We start from the raw sequence: 20,392 nt of genomic DNA, 5'->3' as shown, positions 1-20,392 counted from the left end.
TTAGATGTGTTGTGTTAAGAATTGCTTCGTAAATAACATTTTCAAAGTTTGCAGAATTGGCCTGAGATGTTTATATTCACTGTACCTTTTTTGTTTTTGTTTTTTGAAGGTCAAGGAGGTTTTTAAAATAATGAATTTAGTTAAATTGAATGCAATTTAGCATATATTTTACTTTCTCCCCTTCTAATTTGATGTAATAACAAGAAATTGGCAGCGCTGAATTACAGTATGTAATTCGATTGATAAAATACTCCAGTTAACTGTTTTCCAAGCAGTAACTTCCAGATCTCACTTTTAGTTTTCTTAACCTCTTGCCAAGAATGATGGAAAACTGACAATTATCTAGAAGCCTATTGTTTTCCTGTATGAGTTGTTAACATCCTTTGCCTATTGAATCATAGTTTCGAATAGAGTTAAACATCCCAGTTTGCAATTTATGATCTCTCCCTTTTTCTTTTTGGAATTTTATTGCTTTTGCTGACTTTCATTGGGTGTTAATCACATAATGACTTTGGACAGTTTTGTGAAAATTATACAATTTTGCTAAATAAGCAGGCTTATCGGCTTAGCTCTGTCATTACAAAATATTATTCTGGAATATTCTAGAATTTGAAAAAAACCAAGAAAGGAATTCTTTTTTGTATTTTTCATGTTTGTTAGCTTTTTGTTCCACAAGAAATATATGAGTATGTGTTTTATGTAAACATTTAAAACTCTTTTTAGCAGCTTTTCCCCGTTCTCTTTTTTCCCACATAAGTAATTATTGCTAATGTGCTAATTTAATATGTATATTTTTATACCTTCTCTTGGCTTTTACATGAATATATATTTGTATATACATTAGAGATTATGTACAAACTTATCTGTGAGGATAACCACATAAACAAGTTTTTATTGTTTCATTTTTGGAAATTTATAATTTTCTAGGAATGTATGCATTTCATTTAGATTTTCAAATGCATTGATATAAAGTCATTCATAATATTCTCATTTATTTAATGTCTGAAAAATCAGCAGTAGTTTCCTCTTTTTATTCCTGATATTGGTTATTGGTGTCACCTCTCTCTTTTTTTCTTTGATCAGGCTCTCCAAGGCTTATCAGTTATGTTATACGTTTTAAAAAATCTGTTTTGGGCTTTAGTTATCCTCTGTTATTTTTGTTTTAAAATCCTGATTTTTATTAATTCCTTTTTATTTTCTTCAGGTTTAATTTGCTGCTTTATTTTAAACTCATTAAGATGGATTTTTGTTTCATTTATTTTCTGCCAATTAGATATATATTAGACCTTCTTACGGTATCCCTTATATCTCTACCTCTTTTCTATATTTTCTTTGTTTCTCCTTACCTCTCTCTGAAGTTTCTTGTCACCTACCAGTTCACTAATTTTCTCATAAGCTGCACCTGATGTTTTTATAATCATTGTTTTTAATTTAATTTTAAAATATTTTTTGATGCTTTTGAAAATCGATTGTCACTTTTTACAGTTTTCACTTTCCTGCTTGACTTTATGTCTTTGAGAGTCAAGTATTTGGTGATTATGTTTTATATGGATCTTTATCTTATTGCTTTTTCTACTGGTTCATACTATATCTTGTTTTTTTTGGCTGTGTGATAAGACATTGTATTTGAAAAAGTATTCCTGGGAATAATTTGGAGTCTAGTTTTCTCTGCTGTGGGATTATTATTATTAATTTTTTCACCACTGAATTAAAAAATGATTTTCTAATATTTCTATGGGCATACTATAATGTATATAGTTATTCCTTTAATAGACATTAAGATTTTACCGTTATAAACGATGTAGAAATTATCATTATATATTATTAGAGTATCCAAGGGGGCTTTAATAAATAGAAATCCTCTTTAAAGTTTGCAGTCAATTGAAAATAAAATAAAAGTGGACAAAAAGGCAAAATATTACCTTTATTAGTGATATTAGCTAAGTTGAAGGTTGTGGCTTTAGATATGTTGATAACATTTACTCATTTGGCTCTCCAGCCTGTTAGGTCAGCTTACCCCAGTCACAGGTATACTGGGTTTGTGCTGGCTACTCCCTCAGCAGTTGGCCCACAGCCAGCAGTGCATAATTCGCAGGGCACTTTTCACCTAGGCACGAAGGAAACATTGTGTTCTTGGAGGTAGGCCTATTTCTGAAAGAAGAAAGAAAGAGGGTATAGTATAACCAAAGATATGCTTATTTATTAATTTTTTTATATTAGCCATTTTGATAAATAATTTGGGTAGAAGAAATTTGGGGGCCAAAGTTATAGGAGAGTGGGACCTACCTCTGTAATGCTGTATATATATTTAGCATTTTAGGGAAGAAGAGGACATCTGTGTAACTATGTGCATTGGACACTTTCTCTTTAGGAACGTGGCCTTTTAAAAAGCATCCCGGAGGCAGGTGGCTAGAGTCTGCACTTGCACCGAACTGATCTCACTGAGCCAGCTCATTGCTAAGCGACTAAAATGGGGAAGAAAATGTGCATCCAGGCCATCTAAATTGTCTGTCCCAATTAGATAGTGTTTTTGTTGTTATTTTCTGGTTTACTGATTGCATATTGGTCAGAGAATGGCTGTGATATTTGTACTGTTTTGAATTTATTGTTTATTGTGTTTTTGCTTTGTAGATGCTGCTTCTAATGTTTTTTAGTGCATAGATATTTTATCACTGCTGGATCTTTATTGTGGATTTCTTCTTTATTAAGCATTATAAAGTGCCTTTCTTTGGCCCATTTAATGCTTTTACCCCAGTGTTGCTCTTTTATATTAAGACTATGAGATGTTTTCTTTGTATTGACTCTGAAGTACCATATCCATCCTTCAGATTTTTAAAATTGTATTTTTGGTTTTAGATGTTTCTCTAATGTTCTGCTTGTAGTGTATTTGGGTTTTGCTTTGTGATCCACTTGCGCCTTTTTCTTACCAGATGAATACAGTTTCTTTCAATGTATAGATATTTCTGGTGTTAGGTCTGTCATTATGATGTGCCATGCCTTCTGATTTTGGTGATTTTACATTTTAAAAATTACCGTAAATATGCTATATATTTTTCTGCTCCCCCCTCCCCATTTGTAGGTTTATTCTGATAATGGGAAGGGGTTTTATTTTTGTATCACCGGGTTATCTTTCTTATCTTTCTAAAGTTATTACAACTTTACATAGTGTACTTGATTCTCTGTTTCTTTAGAAAGCTCTATTGACTTCTTACTATGAGCAGTGACAGAATTGATATATTTCCAGTTTTAAATTCTTCCCTTCCACCTTATCCCATCATTTTTTCTTTATAATTTTCAATTGACTCATACATATATTACTTAATTTTTAAATTTTAAATTACATCTCTCAGTCGACTCCTATTTATAAAAGATCAGGAAATAAGTGTACTTTCTTTTGTTTGATTTATCATTTTCATATTAATCAAGTCATATAATTTTTAAAAACATTTATTGAGGTATAATTGATGTGCATTAAATTGCACATAGTATAGTGTGCAATGTGGTAACTTTGACTTGTGAAAACATGACCACAATCAAGATGGTGAACATATTTATTACCCACAGAAGTTTCCTCTTGGCCCTTGGTAATTCCTTTCTCCTTTCCCTCCTAATCCCTGACCTGTCCCCAGACAACTGCTGAACTGCTTTCTATCAATAGAGACTAGTTTCCATTTTAAGAATTTTTTAAGAAATGGAACACAATATGTATTAATTTTGTATGTCATCTTTCAGTCAGCAACCTCTTTTTTGAGATTTGTTGATGTTTCGCATGTATCAGTAGTTGGTTCTTTTTTATTGCTGAGTAGTGTTCCATTGTATGAATGTACTACATGGTGACATTTGGGTTCTGCCCAGTTTGGGGCAGCTACACATAAAGCTGCCATAAATATTTGTGTGTAAATCTTTATCTTTACATTTATAGCCCAAAGAGTTAAGGCTCTTACTGCTTCCTCTCTCAGTGTAGTAGATCAGCATGTTATTCTCTAGGAAGGTGAGATTGTCAGCTTCCCTGTGACTTCCCTGAGGTAACCAGACCTTCCCTTGGGGATCTTGTTAAAATGCAGATCTTGGTTCAGTAGGCCTGGAAGTCTACATTTTAATAAGCTTTGGGGATTCTAATGTTGCTGCTGCACAAACTGTACTTCGAATAGCAAGATATAGAGCTTAAGAGTTAATGAAACAAGGCAGTAATGGTACATATATTTTTTCTACCAGGTAAAAGTGAACTACTTCCAGTGTCATATTTTTATCAGAAACAAAAATAACTACATATGCCATGTCAAGGAACATTTGAAGTGCCAAGAGCTTTATTACCTCTGGAGTAGCAGTTGACAGTGGAAGTCATTACTCAGTTATGTATGTTAATCTTCCAGACACAGCTGTCGAGTGGGTGTATGTGGGGACTGCCTCACCAGCATTTCCCTCAGGGAGGCTTTTTTCGATTTGGAATTTTGGTAGGAAAAGGATGCGCTAGTTTTGGCCCTTTCAACTTTAATAACCTATACTGTTGTATACTGAGGACAGTCTGGGTTGACTGTCAAATCAGAACTCTATTATAATCAGTCAACTGACTGGTGCCTTGCACCCGGTTCCCTAGGGTCTGCTGTTTGAACTCAGTGGGCTGTGCTGTCTCTCTGAGTCTCTGTGAATTAGCAGAGCATGGAGTTAATGTGTGCATCAGACTTCCCGAGGACACAGTGTATCCCTGTCCTCAGATACAGTTGTGGGTCCTTGGGGAAGGACGAAAGTATGACTTACAATGCCGAGTCCTTTCTCGGAAGCTCTGGATTCAGGAGATGAGAACTGGTGTTAGGCAGCAATGGTTACAAAGACATGGGCCCAGACCAACTGGGCTCAAACCGTGGCCATATCAGGCATGTAACAGGAACTCCTCTGACCACTGTCTCCATCGGTAAAGTAAAGTGTCTCCATAATAGTTCTGATGTCATAAGGTTGGCAGGAGGTTTAAATAATATTTGTAAGGTACTTATGACAGTGGCCACACATAGTAAGTACTTTTTAGTAATTTCTAGATCTGTAGGTAGCCAGCCATACAGAAAGGCAGGTTGTGAATAAGTGATATTCACTTAGAAAAATCAAGCAGCTTTTGTCAAATTAAGGTCACTCTTCTGACTCCTGGGAATGGTGGCTCCCATTTGTAGGCTTCCAGCCCCTCTGTGTGATGAAACGGTGTTTGGTGGTGTCCAGACCAACTCCTTTCTCAGTGCCCTGGCTGGGCATCCAGGAGAGAGAACGGCAGCCAGCTTGCTGGCTTTGGGCAGGAGTGGTTTTATTGTTGTTGTCATTCCTTTGAAACTTGATAATGAGAATGAAGGAGAGAGTACATTAAGCTGAAGGTAGGGTTAATTAGGAATTCCTTATAACTTGCATTGAACGTTGATTTTATTTCCATTCTCGAATGATTTTAATAAAGTTAGATTTCCAGTATACTATATGGGCATTTCTTTTGAAATATTTGATTTCTCTGTTTTGTATAGGAATACTATTCTTTAAGCAAAACCAAATTTACAAATTATGACTGACACTAACATTTTTTCATAATAGATTGTTTTTATTTTCTAGAACTATTTGAAACCTACATTATGTATTGTATCCTTCTCAGAGTTGAAAGTAGCCCTTCACTTCCCTTTTCCCCACATACATGGCTTTCTGACTCCAGTTATCCTTGCAGTGGGGTCCTCCTGCAGATCACTGAAGTAGATCAGAGCCTTCCCTTGCAGCTCTTTTAGTTTTTCTTAAAATAGCAAAGCTTTAATTATATTTTTAGGAGCATTTCAAAGGATTATTATCTTCTTTGTCATACCTAGCTTGTTTCCTGGTACAAAAGTCAAAATAGTATCTGACCCTGTTGGTTGCATAACTGATTGAGTCATAATTTCTTGCTGTTGCTGTTGGGAATAGCCCTTGATTGTGCCAGGTCCTGTTTAATTTGGTCACACTCTTATACAATTGCCATTTTGCTATTTCAGTTCTTTGAAACAGATAATCTTCCTTTCTAAAGGTGTGCTTTACTGAGTTTTCTCTAAGATTATTAAGGGCTCCCAAGTAGAAGAAATACTTGATGTAAAACCTAGCATATTAGGTAACTATGAAACAAGCATGTGCTTTGAGATGACTCATATTTTCCTGAAAAAATTTACTAAGAAAAACATCTTTCAACTGTAATTAAAAAATAAATTTAAAAAAGAAAGAAAAACAATCTTTCAGAAAAAAATTATGTAGAATTTCAGGATTTGAATTGTAATTTAATTACTCATTGAGTACTAGTTAAACTGTTCTATTCAGTAGGAAAAATTTATACAGTGCTTTATATAATGCTAATTTTTGTTAATTAATATTTGAAAATACCAAGTAGTTTACTTATTTAATGATTCATGTGTTAATTTCCTGTTTTCCTTGTTCTTTTATAAGGATCCTGCATTTCTTGTCATTTTGTGTTATATATTTGATATAAGTTGCAATATTAAAAAACTCATCTTTTTGAGAAAATCTCTTAAGCTCTTAACTATCAAATTTAAAAATAATTTTCATTACTTCCAAAAAGTATAAAAATACAGGGGAAAACTGTTATATTCCCTACCTTCAGAATTAAGAAAACCTGAACATGAAAGATTTGTTTCATCCCCTCTTCCTGCCCCCTCACCTCCCAGGTCAGCACATTGGCATTTCTTTCTTTGTTTGTTTCCCACCAGTGCATTATGTAAACCTCATACTCTTAAGTCAGAGGTCCCCCACCCCTGGGGTTGCTGACGGGTACCATCTGGGGCCTGTTAAGAACTTGGCCACACAGTAGGAGGTGAGTGGCAGGCAAGCAAGCGAGCTCATCTGTATTTGCAGCTGCTACCTAGCGCTAGCATCACCACTTCAGCTCCACTTCAGATCATCAGGCATGAGATTCTTATGAGAGTACTGGTCCCTGGTGCCAAAAAGGCTGGAGACCACTGCAAGTCATGTGGAACCTGAAACCTGTCTGTTGAACATGCCCTCTCCCTCATCATTTTATTTTATCAACATATTAGTTTATAGTACCTCTCACAATGAAGAGGAAGGACATATTTATTAACTAATTTTCTTTGCATTTTTTTATGTGCAATAAATTTTTTAAATGGTATTTTATACTTCTAAAAAATGGTACTTTTTAATATTCTATTGGCTAAGTGTGATTTTTTAAGTATGATATTTGAGAATATTAATTAAACAATGTAGAGCAAAGCCTTGTTGGCTCTTTTTGAGGCAGTTGTCCCCTTTGTGTTGGTTTCAGTATCAACATTATAGAGGACCAGGAATTGTAATCTTCCTGTGTTCTTTCTGTTATGCTTCAGGGCTTATGAAATTATAGAATATTACTTTCATGATTTACAGCCCAAAATTTTCCTTCAACCTTTCTCTTTAGTCATCATTTTCAGTGCACAATTTGATGTGAAGAAAAATTCCTCTTCCCATATACATCACATCAATTTGTTCTTGTGTTTAGGACAAATATAAGGAATATGAGACAATACCTGCTTACTATGGGTTGGAATTTTCAGAAACTGTAACTCAGTGGTACATGTATTTCAGGCCTGGGTTTGATTTTGGAGGCCCTTTAAAACTCACTTTTGTTATTTCTCTTTCTGAAGTCAGTTTGCAGCAGATATTTGAGTGCTTTTAGCATTCACTGTTGACTAGCATTTTCACACAGTAAGGAGAGAATACCCTCACACTCTTCTGTTGCGCTCTCTAGTGTAGGAACTCTGCAGTTTTTATTCTCTGTAGCTCTATAGGGCTGTATATATTCATGTCATTTTTTAAAAAATATTAAGTAAAAGAAGTTAATAATAAACAGAAAAGTAGAAAGAATGCCAGGTTTAATGTAGTAGAGACAGAGTAGGCAATGAAAAATCTTAAGGGTTGTCTCAGAGTGGTAAGAAGGATGTTATTGACCAGCATTAGTGTGTGTGATGTTATTGATCTTTGTTTCAGAATGGGCAGTATGGTGGTGAATGCTGATAGAAAAGTGTGTACCGAGTGCCATGGAAACATAAAGGAAAGGACTTTGGAACAATGCCTTGAGAGACAATTAGGGGCTAGCTAGGCATTCCAGGAAGAGGACAGCTTGTACTCAGGAATGGATGGGAATGACTTCTGTAGGTGCTTTAAGTAGTTTCAGGCAGAAACACACTAGGTGTCTACGTTGGAGAGGTTGAGTAGGTAGACAGACCTTAGTTTATCAGGCGCCTCCCATGCTGTACTAAAAGTTTTCTCCATTTTTATCCTGAATGTAGAATAAGTTATTATACAGTTTTAAATAAGGGAATAACATGACTGTGTTTTCATTTTAGAAAGATTATCATCTAAGAAATATGGAAGATGAATTGGAAAGGGCCAAGTACAGGTGAAGAAGGTCAGTTAGAGACCTTCTATGGTGAGAAATGAGGGGACGCAGAACTCTACCCGTAGAGGAGGAATCTGGGATGACTTCAGGTTGTCCGTCTTGGGTAGCTTGGTGGTTGGAGGTGCTACCAAAAGTGAAACAGAATCTAGAGGATTGATAAGAAGTTAATTTGAACATGATAAAGCATTTAAGTAGATACATCCTACAACAGGTAGCTAAAGAGAGTCAGTTTAGAGATAAGTTTGGGTTTGAGATAGAGATTTGACATCATTGGTATTTAAATAGTGGTTTAAATAGGTGGTAAAAGTTATGGTAGGAATGAGCTTTTGAGAGGGAGAGAAGGCCGAGACTAACCAGAGGTAAATGGAAAGGTGGGAAAGATGAGGGAATACCCAGCAGGCAAATGAAGAGAAGAATTCAAGGAGAGGGAGTGTCCAGGATGAATGCCTCTGATCCTCAGAGGCAACACCTTTAATAGGGACCAGGTAGTGCCCATTGGTTATTGGACAATGTCAAGGTCACTGGTAACCAGAGCAAGAACAGTTTCAGTGAGGTGATGAGGTGGAGTAGGACTACAGCTGTGTGGCGGAGGTGAGCCGGCATGGGTAATAAGCTTCCAGAAGCTTGTCTTAGAGGATGGTGAGCCAAGGCCTTAGCTAGGCCTAGAGAAAGGTGTTTTTTGTTTTTTGTTTTTTAATGGGAGAAACTTCAGATTAGGTAGGTAGTAGATTGGAGTCTGGAAATAGAATAGTTGCTATAGCTGGGTTCCTAGAAAGGAAGGTGTATTGAGGATTAGGTAATGAAGCAATTCCATATTTTTACTTGTAGTGGCTGGAGATGATCTTGGAAACCACTCAATATTAACTTGCCATTATGTTCCTTTATTGATTTTTCTTCCTTATTGTCATATAAAATTAACTAGATATTCTTTTTTTTTTTTTTCCATTAAACTCATATCATGATTATAAACACCGACTTAGCTTTCTGTTCATTTTGTCATCAAGTGTGCTCTAAAGCAGGTGTCCCCAACCCCTGAGGCCGCTGACAAGTACCAGTCCGTGGCACAGCAGGGGGTGAGTAGTGGACCAGCCAGCAAAGCTTCTTCATCTCATAGGAGCACTGGTCCCTGGTGCCAAAAAGGTTGAGGACTGCTGCTCTAAAGCACATTACATGGAGCACCTTTGAATTTGACCTGTCCTCTCAAACTCTTATCTTCCCTTGAAATGTTTAGACAGGTACAGATAGTGAAATATGCACTGTTCCAATGCCCTCTCCATCCCGGCTCTCTCGGGAGTGCTTTTTCTTCAGGTCGCAGCATGTATATGTGCTCCATTCCAGCCTTTTCAGACTTTGCTCTTAGAATAAATCTGAAGAATTCTTTCACATATGAATAAAAGTGTACTTTTGTATATTTTCAAAGGGGTCAAGGAATGAACCTCTTTGTCTGCAGAATTTCACATATCAGAATAACTTGTAAAAGAGAGATTTTTTGGGATGGTTCATTTTTATTTAATTTATTTTTTAAATTGAGTTATAATTGACATAACATTTTATATGTTTAAGGAGTACAACATGTTGATTTGATATATATTGTACTTTGATTACCACCATAGCATTAGCTAACACCTCTATTATGTAACTATTCTCTTTTTAAATTGAGAACAATTAAGAGATGGTACCTTTTTAATATCCACATTCTATTTATATATTAAGGTTGACCAGCTTAGCTTCACATTCTATTTATATATTAAGGTTGACTATAGTCAAAAAAAAAAAAAAATAGGAAGGATTCTGCTTCACAGAATAACTAGTTTTTGAACCAGTTATAAAAATAAAATCTATACTTTAATTCACAAAAGTTTCATTACAATAATATTCTGTTTCTGGACTCAGTAAGGTCTGGTTAACTGGCTGACCTTGCCCAGTCATGCTTCTGGGTAGGTTCTCTGGCCTTCTGAGCCTCTTCCACTGAAAGTGTGGTATTAGGTGGAGCCTGATAATTTTCTAGCTACTGTTCATTGTACTCATTACTTACTGATAGAACTAGTGTGTCAGTGTCCCAGCAGCACTTGAACTGCTTCTGTCTTGTTTGAGTAGATGTATTTATTACTTCTTCGAATGAGATTATCATTCTGAGCACCAAGGTAACCATAAAGGATTGTGAACTAAATCATTTCAACTTGAAATTTGTCTGAACCAACATCTCATATAAGACTTTAGGCTCTAAAATTATGAAGTCAGATCTATGATTCTCTTAATTTCAACAAAAAATATTTATGAAAGTATTTCAGTAATATGGGGAGATTGCACATATAGTCATTTCATGTTTTTGAAAAATAACACTGAAGGAAATGCTTATTTTGTTAAAGGCAAAAGGGATACACAATTCTGTATATAATATCCCATTTAAAAAACATAGTCACAGGAAAAAAACCTAAAATAAATTACACAGGAAGTTAATTTACTAAAGAAGCATAAAATCTTTCTATTTCAGCTAATCTACCAGTGCCAACGATTGCAGCAATAGATGGATTCGCTTTAGGTGGTGGTCTTGAACTGGCGTTAGCGTGTGATATAAGAGTAGCAGGTAAGAGTTAATTTTAGAAAAAACTAAACATTTTTAAAACGAGGTTTGTTCTTACTCTTCAGAAAATTCCAAATATTTTGTTCTTTTCCTGTTGAGAACATTTAGAAAAAGTCACCTCTTGGGCTTAATGAAGTATTTAAAATTTCCAGTTAAAATAGTCTTTTATAGTCTTTCTTCAGTCTTGGCAATAAGAAAGAAGAACAGGAATTGGGTCAGACAGAACTGAGTTTGAACCTTAGGTCCTATCCTTTGTAGACCATTTTCCTTCTCTAAATTAGGGAAAATGACATTTGCTTTTGTGCAAGTTAAATGAGTTAATCTATGTCTATGTCCAAGTATTTAATTATTTTAGCTATAATAATAATAACTTAATCTCTTTGTGGTTCATTTTCTTCCTGGATGGTTTTTTGAGGATTGGATGAGGTGATTGTAAAAATAGTAATGAAAACAATTAGCGCTCTGTGCTCTATGTTCACTTGGTGTCCAGTGCGAATCTAAGCACTTGACATGTATTAACTCACTCTTTCTAACAGCCTTGTGAGATAGGCACTTTGTGGTGCTTGAGGAAGCTCAAGGGAGGTGAAATAACAAACCCCAAATCAGTGAACTGGGATGTGAACCCAGGCCATCTGGCATCACAGCCCCTTACTTCACTGCGTCTTGCCACTACTGTCCTCCATATTATCTTCTGTATGGTAACAGTGCTGTCTGTGTCCTTGTTTCCTCATTGTAGTCACATAAAGGGGCTCCAGGACCAAGGACTAGATGAAGCATGCAGCAAATATTTGCACTGTTCTTCCTCTCGTTCCCACTATTACTTCTGATGGAGCTGCCTGTTAAAAGGGTGACTTTCTTGGGATTTGCAGTTGCTAGTCCATGTGTACTTTTTCCTCTTTTCATTTTGGATCTCTGTTTTCTTGTATGAAATCATTGGTTTTTAAATTGAAAAGCCAAGATACATGTAACTCATTTCTGAAAGAATGCAGATTCTGGGAATTAGGATATGGGAAGGTCGTCCAAGTACTTTTGGATATGCAAATAAAGAATTAAGATATTTTAAAGTAGCCCTAAAACAAACATGAAAAAAGGAGCCCTGTCTGGCTCTCAGAACAGTAAAACCATTTGTCAAAAATATCCAGAGATTTGGTTTTGAAAAGTTGCCATATCTGATATATATTAAGCCGTTTGATCTGGAGGACTATTCAGGCAGCTAAAGAATTCATACTTGTCAGACATAGCCTCCCTCCGCATCCTGGATAATTAATGGGATCTAATCCTTCAAACATGACTTGGCAGTATCAGGTCAGATTATGTAGTTACAACCCTGGTCTTTCTGCATCAGAAATTAATTCACTGCCAAGTAATTTTTTTACAGAAAATTTGTGAATCTCTTAATATATATAATTTAGAGTGTTACTTATTTTCATAGCTAAATGCTTTCTGAAGTGATTTTGAAAAAGATCTTTGACACAAATTTAATTTGTAAACAGAATACAGTTGTTCCCCCTTATCCGAGGGTATACATTTCAAGAGCCCCAGTGGATGCCTGAAGCCTCATATAATACTGAACCCTATTTAGACCGGGTATTTTTTTTTTTTTTCCTCTTTATGGCTTCTCTTTGGCATATCAAAATTGCAAACATCACTACTCTTGTGCTTTGAGGCAATTAAGTAAAATAAGAGTGATTCGAATATAAGCACTGCGATAACTGCAGCAATTGATCTGATAGCTAAGACAGCTACTAAGTGACTAAGGGCAGGTAGCGTCTACAGTGTGGAAATGCTGGACAAAGGGATACCTCAGACCCTAGTTAGGACAGAGAGGGATGGAGATTTCATCACACTACTCAGATAGCATGCAATTTAAAACTTACAAATTGTTTAGTTCTGGAATTTCCCATTTAATATTTTTGGACAGCTTTCGTCCTCAGGTAACTGAAACTGTGGACAGTAAAATACTCCGTGGATAAGGGTGGGACTACTGTATTTATAGCTTATTTTACTGACTTTTTCAAGTTATTACATTTGACTTAAATGATATGAATATTACTTAATTTTTTTCCTTCCTTTTTAGCTTCCTCTGCAAAAATGGGCCTGGTTGAAACAAAGATGGCAATTATTCCTGGTGGAGGTATGAATTGTTCACGCCTATTTGTTCCTAAAAACAGGGCATAAGGCAAAAACGTGTTAATTGAAGAGGTAACATTTTGGGTAAAGAGATTAATGCTGTATTGTTTGCTTCAGTAGTAAATGCACTCTTTTATTCAAAACGCACTCATTTAACTTATGTAGGTGTGAAGACGGCAGGTACGCTGGCTGTTACTCTCTTTTTGAGCTTTCTCCTGTGCTTTTCTGTATGATTTCTTAACTTTAAAAATTATTGTACTGGTCACATTATTCTTGCAGGGTGACACTGCTATTTTGTAACTTTTATGTGGGTCTATAAATGTGCGCGCCCTCCGAGAGCATCACATGCATAGTCATATCCCAGTGGAGGAGGGACAGGGCTGCCCAGGCTTTGTGCCAGCTTTCTTGTATCTGTACAGCAAGACAAAGGTTGGGGGTAGTAAATTTAGAGCTGAAGAGGAGCTGCTTATTCTGTTAAAAAAATGGTAGACCAGCTGCTTCTTTTGGAAAACTCACTTAAGAAAGCCCTTTTCTAGCATTGATAATGAAATCTTGCATAACCCAATAAATCTGAATTTTTTGTTCTTTTGTTTGATACAGAAAATTTGGAGATATGCACATTTTGTAAAGTTGTTCATTCAAAAAGGGGACTTCATTTGAGGATGCGCACATTGATAACAGTATATGAATGAAATAACAGTAACAATGTAAAAAATTAAAGGCAGTATTGAACACTTCAGGCATGTTTGTATTTGAACAGGTTAAATTGTATGTGTAACTTTATAATAAGAGTATTTATCCTGATTAGGGTGTAGAGGTAGAAACTAAAACATAATTCAGTGAAACTGAAGACTACCCAGATCAATGTGTAAGACTCACTAAGTTTTCAACATTGATAATCCCTGAAAATGCTGTTCTGGTGGGTGAAAACATTTACTATCTACCTGTTCTATCATGCCAACTTTTTTCACGTGACTAAACCGTTAAAAGAAATATTTATAAGAAAATGTGTCCAATTGAAAAGTATTATTAAATAGCGAATATGCGAAATAAAAACAAGGTTTAGAAAAAGGATAATATGTTTTAGAAATTCTTTTACAAAGTAAGCATTTATTAGTAATTAGGATATAACTAATCTTAGAAAGATAGGGACTATAATTGAATGATGGTCCTCCAGAAGACATCAGTCTGGAACCTGTAAGTTTGACCTTATTTGGAAAAGGTATCTTTACAGATGTAATTAAGTTAAGATTCTTAAGATGAGACTATCTGAAAGAACCTTAAAACAAGTGACAAATGTCCTTATAAGAAGAGGTGAAGACTCAGACAAAAGAGAAACAGAGAGGAGAAGGGCATGTAAAGACAAAGAGATTGGGGAGATGTGTTGACAAGTCAGGGGAGGCCAAGAATTGTTGGTAGTTACCAGAAGTTAGGAGATTCTTCCTTGGAGCCTCCAGAAGGAACCATTCCAGCAACATATTGATTTTGGACTTCTGTCCTCCAGAACTATGAGAATTAAATTTCATTGTTTTAAGCCACTGAGTTTTTGATAATATATTCTAGCAGCTCTAGAGAACTACTACAGTGGTTTTTTTTTTTTGGACACGGACTTAGTATGTGGTAGAAATGGGGGATGGAAGGAAGATGAACTTGAAAATTGGGATGTTTTCCATGCCTTGAATGTGAAATGTTTTATATTAAAAGCACCAGAAAGTAAAACAGTTGTATGAGAGTATTGTTGTGTGTGACTAGATGAAAAAGCTTAATTGATGATGACACTATAGGAATGAAGGTGATAGCTTTAGCTCCTTCCGTTTTCTCTTATGAGCTATCTGTGTACCATAAGAGGTCTAGAAACTAGCATATTCTTCCCAGTGTACTTAAGTTCTTTAGGGTCCTCCTTGATAGTGGATCTATTAATTGGAACCCAGCTTTTGTAAATTTGATTGAATTTGGACGACATATTCTCATAATTACGTTATTTTTAAATTTTTTATTAAATTTATCATAAAATTTAGAATGCTTTACCATTAATCTAAATGAAACTGCACCTCCCTATTTGGATTTACTGTGTATTTGATAAACATAAAAGAGTTAACCTGATGATCCGGGTTGTCATATTATTATCACTTCTGCCCATTGTGATAACAGTTTACTGGGAAACAATTGATTAAAACCTAGCATTTAGGTTTTTTGTTTGTTTGTTTACTTGAACTTGAACCTGACTAACAATGTGATTATTTTTAAGGCATATTTTATAGTTTTCCTTAAAACAAGTTAGAAAATGATTATTTTGAAGAGATAGTAATATTCCTAGTGAATATGAATATTAACAGACCATTATAATGCAGTTTTTAGATTGGTATTTTAAATTTTAGATTTTTCTATAAGGAAATCATCTGCCATCAGAGTGTAGAAATATTAAAACCAAATGAACTTTTAAAAATGATATTATATCAGATGTAATTTAAAAATGGAATGTAATTGACTATCATATACTTAAACGAGTACTTTTATTTGCAATATATGTATATATTTTTGATTAAAGATGAATATTATACAAAATACAGTGTTATTTCAATTACTAGCAAATTTAAAAATAATTAAAATTGTTACTTTAGGACCTTCCTACAATAATTTAAGTTATATTGGGTGTTTTTGTACACTACGTAGCCCTACTCTTTTCTCAAATATTTTCACCTTCAAGAAAGAGCTAAACTTTCTTCTTTCCAACTGGGAGAATGCTCCAGTAGTATAACATAAAATTCTCTTTTATAAATAGCTCCTCAAACAGTGCCACCCTTTCACATATTTATAAGAATCGAATAAAACAAGTTCAGAGGATTAAGCTATTTTTATTGGACAGTTTAAAAATTTCTTTGCACACAAAATGTTGGCAGGTTCCCTCATTCCTTGCTTTTGTTTATTGCTTCTTCTATTCTACTGGAGGATTTGGGGTTGTGTCAAGAAGCTTTATTATAACTAAGATAATGTTAGGACTTCTTGCTTGGGTATATATACTATACTGGACAAGATGTCTAGTATTTCCACTGCTCTGTGGTTCTCTTTTATTCTCTCCAGCTTTTTACTTTGTATATATTCACACTTTAGGAAATTTGAAAGGCAGTAAAATGAACCTGTTTATATTCTTCAGAAAGATCTTTCCTTCCTATGTCTCCTCTTCTTCCACCCTCCATCTTCTACTCTCACATGCACTTCCATTTTTTTTCGCTGAATCATTTCAAAATAACAAGGGGTACCTTTAAATATTTCAGCATGCTTTCCCTAAGTATAAGAACAGACTCTTACATAACCACAACAGTATTATCACACTGAACAATATTAACATTTTGTTTCAAAATGTTGTTTGTAGTTGTTTTTATTTTGCTTTTCCAATACTGAGGTTTGCACATTGTGAGTTTAACAGTTATTTCTTCATGTTCAGGTTTAGGTTAAAATATTTTGCGAAGAATTCTAAATGGGTCATGTTCTGTGTTCATTTTAATTTGATTTGATGGCACTTAATTTTAGGTTGTCTCACTTTGAGTGACAACAACTTTAATCTCTTAATTCAGGTGGTGACTAACTGTGTGTACACTTTTAGCATTCTCTTCCTGGAAACTTTTCAGGAAAAGCATCTTCAATAATTATTATTGTCATTGACTATTTCCCAAATTTAAAAGGAAAAGGAGAAAATTAGAGCAATCAGGTTTCACAAACCAGGACAAGAGTCCCCAATTTTGTCTGTTTTCTTCCCTCCAGGGTGAGAGATGGGGCATCACTGTCTGTCTCACCATTGGTTGTGTTTAGCAATAAGACAGTCTCTTGGCAGGGTGTCTGGGAACTCTATTTTAAGATGTGTCTATGAAGTAATGATAAATTTTTAAATCCTGTGTGTCTTATCCTGAACACAGTATTCATTTTGGAAAGTTTTGTTTATAACCTTTATTGAAATCCTCTTAGAATTTATATCAGAAACTGAGCTTATTCCTTTGAATATCCTCAAGAGTGACTCATCATCCTGTGAGGGTGAATTTGATTTTCATAAATAGCAAAAGACCTTTCTGTGCCAAATCTGATTAATATTTCAGGAAGAAGAAAAGTATAACAACAAAAATAAGACTGCTTTTTTAAAGAGGCTTATAAAATGTCAGATAGTTACCCGTATTATGAACAATGGACAGCACCATTAGATTTAACGGACTGCTTCCTAAATGATCTCTCTAAAGTCCAGCACGCATTCAGCTCTCTGAGGTCTTGTACATTTATTAACATACCTCATTTCTTTGTACTTTAAAATGTGATTCAGTGACCACTTCACTTTCTTTTTGTCTAATGAGGGTTTTTTAGATGTTAGTTGTTGGCTTCCCACTGTTGACAGGCCATTTTGTAAGTTACTGTGGAAGAAACATGTACGAACACATACATGTACACACAAACATATACATACACATGTATACACACCTATATCACACATGCATACACGTACACACAAATATACTCATATGCACACATGCATGCATGTACACACATGTGTGACATACATGTAAACACATGCATGCACATGCATATACATATATGCATGTACATATGACTCAGTGCTTCCTTGGAATTGCCCATTTAAATCTTGTAGGAGAAATTAAATGTGTACAAGTATCATAACCACTCTATCATTATAAAGTTGTTGGAATTCAACAGAAATAAGGCAGTTTTCAACTGGGAATCATGAGTTTGGAAAAGGTGTAAATTCTGTCAGCTATCAGCCTCAGTTTACAACGCCTGTAAGTTCCCCAGCACTTTTCTAACTTTCTCTCCTACTGCTGCTCCTTTTGCTTACATACTGTGTTCCAGGCATATTTATTCACTTAGCAAATGTTTTTTGAGCCATGCACCAGTGTAGACACTAGGCATACGGCTGTGAACAAACAAGGAAAGATCGCTGTTCTGTTGCCAAAAAGCTGACATTCCAGTGCAGGGGCAGTAAATAATAAGTTGTGAGTTATGGTGGAAGTGCACAGTGCTGTAGAAAAAGAAATAGGGCAAGGGTTCTGAGGAGGGGTGGGATTTCTACTCTAAGACAGGAAGTTGAGAAGGTAACATTGGAGTTAAGACTAGTAGGGATCGAGGAACTTAGTCACACAGATAGGAGGAAGAGCATTTCAGGTAAAGGAACACCTAGGATAAAGGGCTAAGATGGGAGCATGCCTAGAACATTAACCCTACCACTGCAACCATAACAGACAGGAGGAGGAGAATGTTAGGAGACACGGTCAGAGAAGCAGCAGTGGAGTCAGCATAAAGGGATTATAGCTTTTACCCTGACTGAGAAGGGTCCACAAGTTGTCAGCAGAGATGCAGTGTTATCTTAGGCTTCTAAAGATTTGTCTGGTTACCATGCCAGGGTAAACATCAGTAGGTCCAGGTTAGAGGCAGGAGCTTTTTCCTGTCAGGATCTTGTGGCTGTAATTCTAGTGGAGTGTGATAGGGCCTGGACTGGACAGTGGTGGTGGATGTAGTGGGATGTGGTTGGCTCTGGAGAATCTCTTGACAGATTGGACGAGTAATGTAAAAGAGGGATATAAAGAATGAACCCAAGGCTTCTGGCTGGAGTAACTGAAGATGCAGAGAGCTATGAAAAGAGCAGGTTTGGAAGAGACAATAAGGAATATTGTTTTGGACATGTTTGGTTAAAAATCCAAGTTAAACATTTAAGTGCAGCATTTATCAAGTATATGATTTTGTAAATGTGGAGTTTAGGAGAGTGGTCTGGGCTGAAAATAAAAATGTGGAATTTATTTTTTTCCTAGCATCTACTGGCCAGGTCTGAAATAACCGAGAAATGGACATTGGCACAGAGAGGACTCCAGGAGAATCTCTCTCGTTCAGGTTCAAGAAACTGGGAAGTGAATTTCCTGGTAGCGACAGCAGCCAGGACTCAAAATACCAAAAATTCTGAAGGAGGAGAACCGTCTCTTCAGTCAGAGGATCTGTTGTGTCAAGAGGGTGAGAACAAGTGCCCATTCCTTCTCTTTTCTCAATCCATCTACCTTAGACGTGGGTGTTGGAGTGCAGAAGACAGCAAGGTAAACACAACCCCATTGTTCTAGCCAGAGGACCAGAAAGACAGGGAGCCCCAGGGAACCAGCAAGTACCAGGAAGATGGTAAAGAGTGAAGAGCACAGGAAGAGAGCCCCATAAAATCGATTGTGAACTCCTGGACCATTCCTGGGGTAGCATGTGTTCTCTGATGCTAAACAGCACACCAGACACTTTGAGAATTTGAACCAAGTGGTGGACTACTGCCCAGATCTGAAACCGGCTGAAACCCTTGAAAACATAGCTAACACTGAAACTATAATCCACAGAAGACTGATTGGAAGGTGCAGCCTGAATATAACCAAGCTGATTGAATGCTAAAACAAAAATTGCATGGGAGAAGAAGATCAACAGATGCCATCCAAGATGACAGGTGTTGGAATTATCTGAGAAAGATTTTAAGGCAGTTATTACAAAAATGCTCCAAGAAGTAAAGATAAACTATTCCATTACTCCCTCTTCACCTTGTTGGGGAGGGAGGGATTCCTTTCCTAGGTTTTGGGAGATGGACAGATACATGACGCCTGACAGTGGACAGATGTGATTTGTAGCAGTTATTCAGCCACAAATACTCACAGTCCGGGGTAAGAAGACACCACAAGTCCTACAGGGCCACACACAAGTTGCACTTGGGAACAGAGTGAAAAAACAGGCTTTGGATGGCAGGCTTAGTGATAAGAGGTTGGGGTGCCCTTTGGTTCCCATGGAAGGATGTGATTGGTTTGTTTGAATAATTCCATAGTCTGGCAAGAAATTGGAATTCATTCCCCAGGGATAAGTAGGAACCATCCCTACTTAAGTTTGTTTGTCTAGGGGACTTATCCACGGGAGCAAAGCGGGGAAGGGAACTTGTGGCCAGGTCATTTGTGGTTCCCCTGGTTTCCTTGGATATTAGGTAGTACATAATACTGAGCCTTAGTTTTAGGCCTTATACCACATGAATAAATGGAAATATAGAAAGTTTAAAAAGTAAATAAAAGATATAATACCCACAGAAATTTTAGGACTGAAAAATACAATAGTCAAAAACACATTGGGTAGATTGAATTGCAGAATAGAGATTACAAAAGAAATTGAGTTAACTTGAAGATAGGTCAGTAGAAATTAGAATAACAGAGAGAAACAAAAAAGGCTGTGAATAAATGAACTGAATCTCAGGGACCTATGGGACAGTCCTGAAATGTTGA

General features: G+C 36.0%; 1 protein-coding gene across 2 annotated transcripts in view; it reads left to right on the top strand.

Annotated features, from left to right (window-relative positions):
* AUH (AU RNA binding methylglutaconyl-CoA hydratase) overlaps positions 1-20,392 on the top strand; it is a 146,659-nt gene that overhangs the window by 58,135 nt on the left and 68,132 nt on the right. For both annotated transcript variants that reach the window (XM_015591765.2, XM_025048969.1), the window contains exons 5-6: positions 10,890-10,982; positions 13,057-13,113. In XM_015591765.2, coding sequence (XP_015447251.2) covers positions 10,890-10,982; positions 13,057-13,113 — 150 coding nt within the window. The remainder of the gene's footprint in view (positions 1-10,889; positions 10,983-13,056; positions 13,114-20,392) is intronic.

Source organism: Pteropus alecto, unplaced genomic scaffold (genome assembly GCF_000325575.1).
Source record: "Pteropus alecto unplaced genomic scaffold, ASM32557v1 scaffold256, whole genome shotgun sequence".
Lineage (NCBI taxonomy): Eukaryota > Metazoa > Chordata > Mammalia > Chiroptera > Pteropodidae > Pteropus > Pteropus alecto.
Note: the sequence above shows the minus strand (reverse complement) of the source record. Positions and strands in the feature narration are given on the sequence as shown.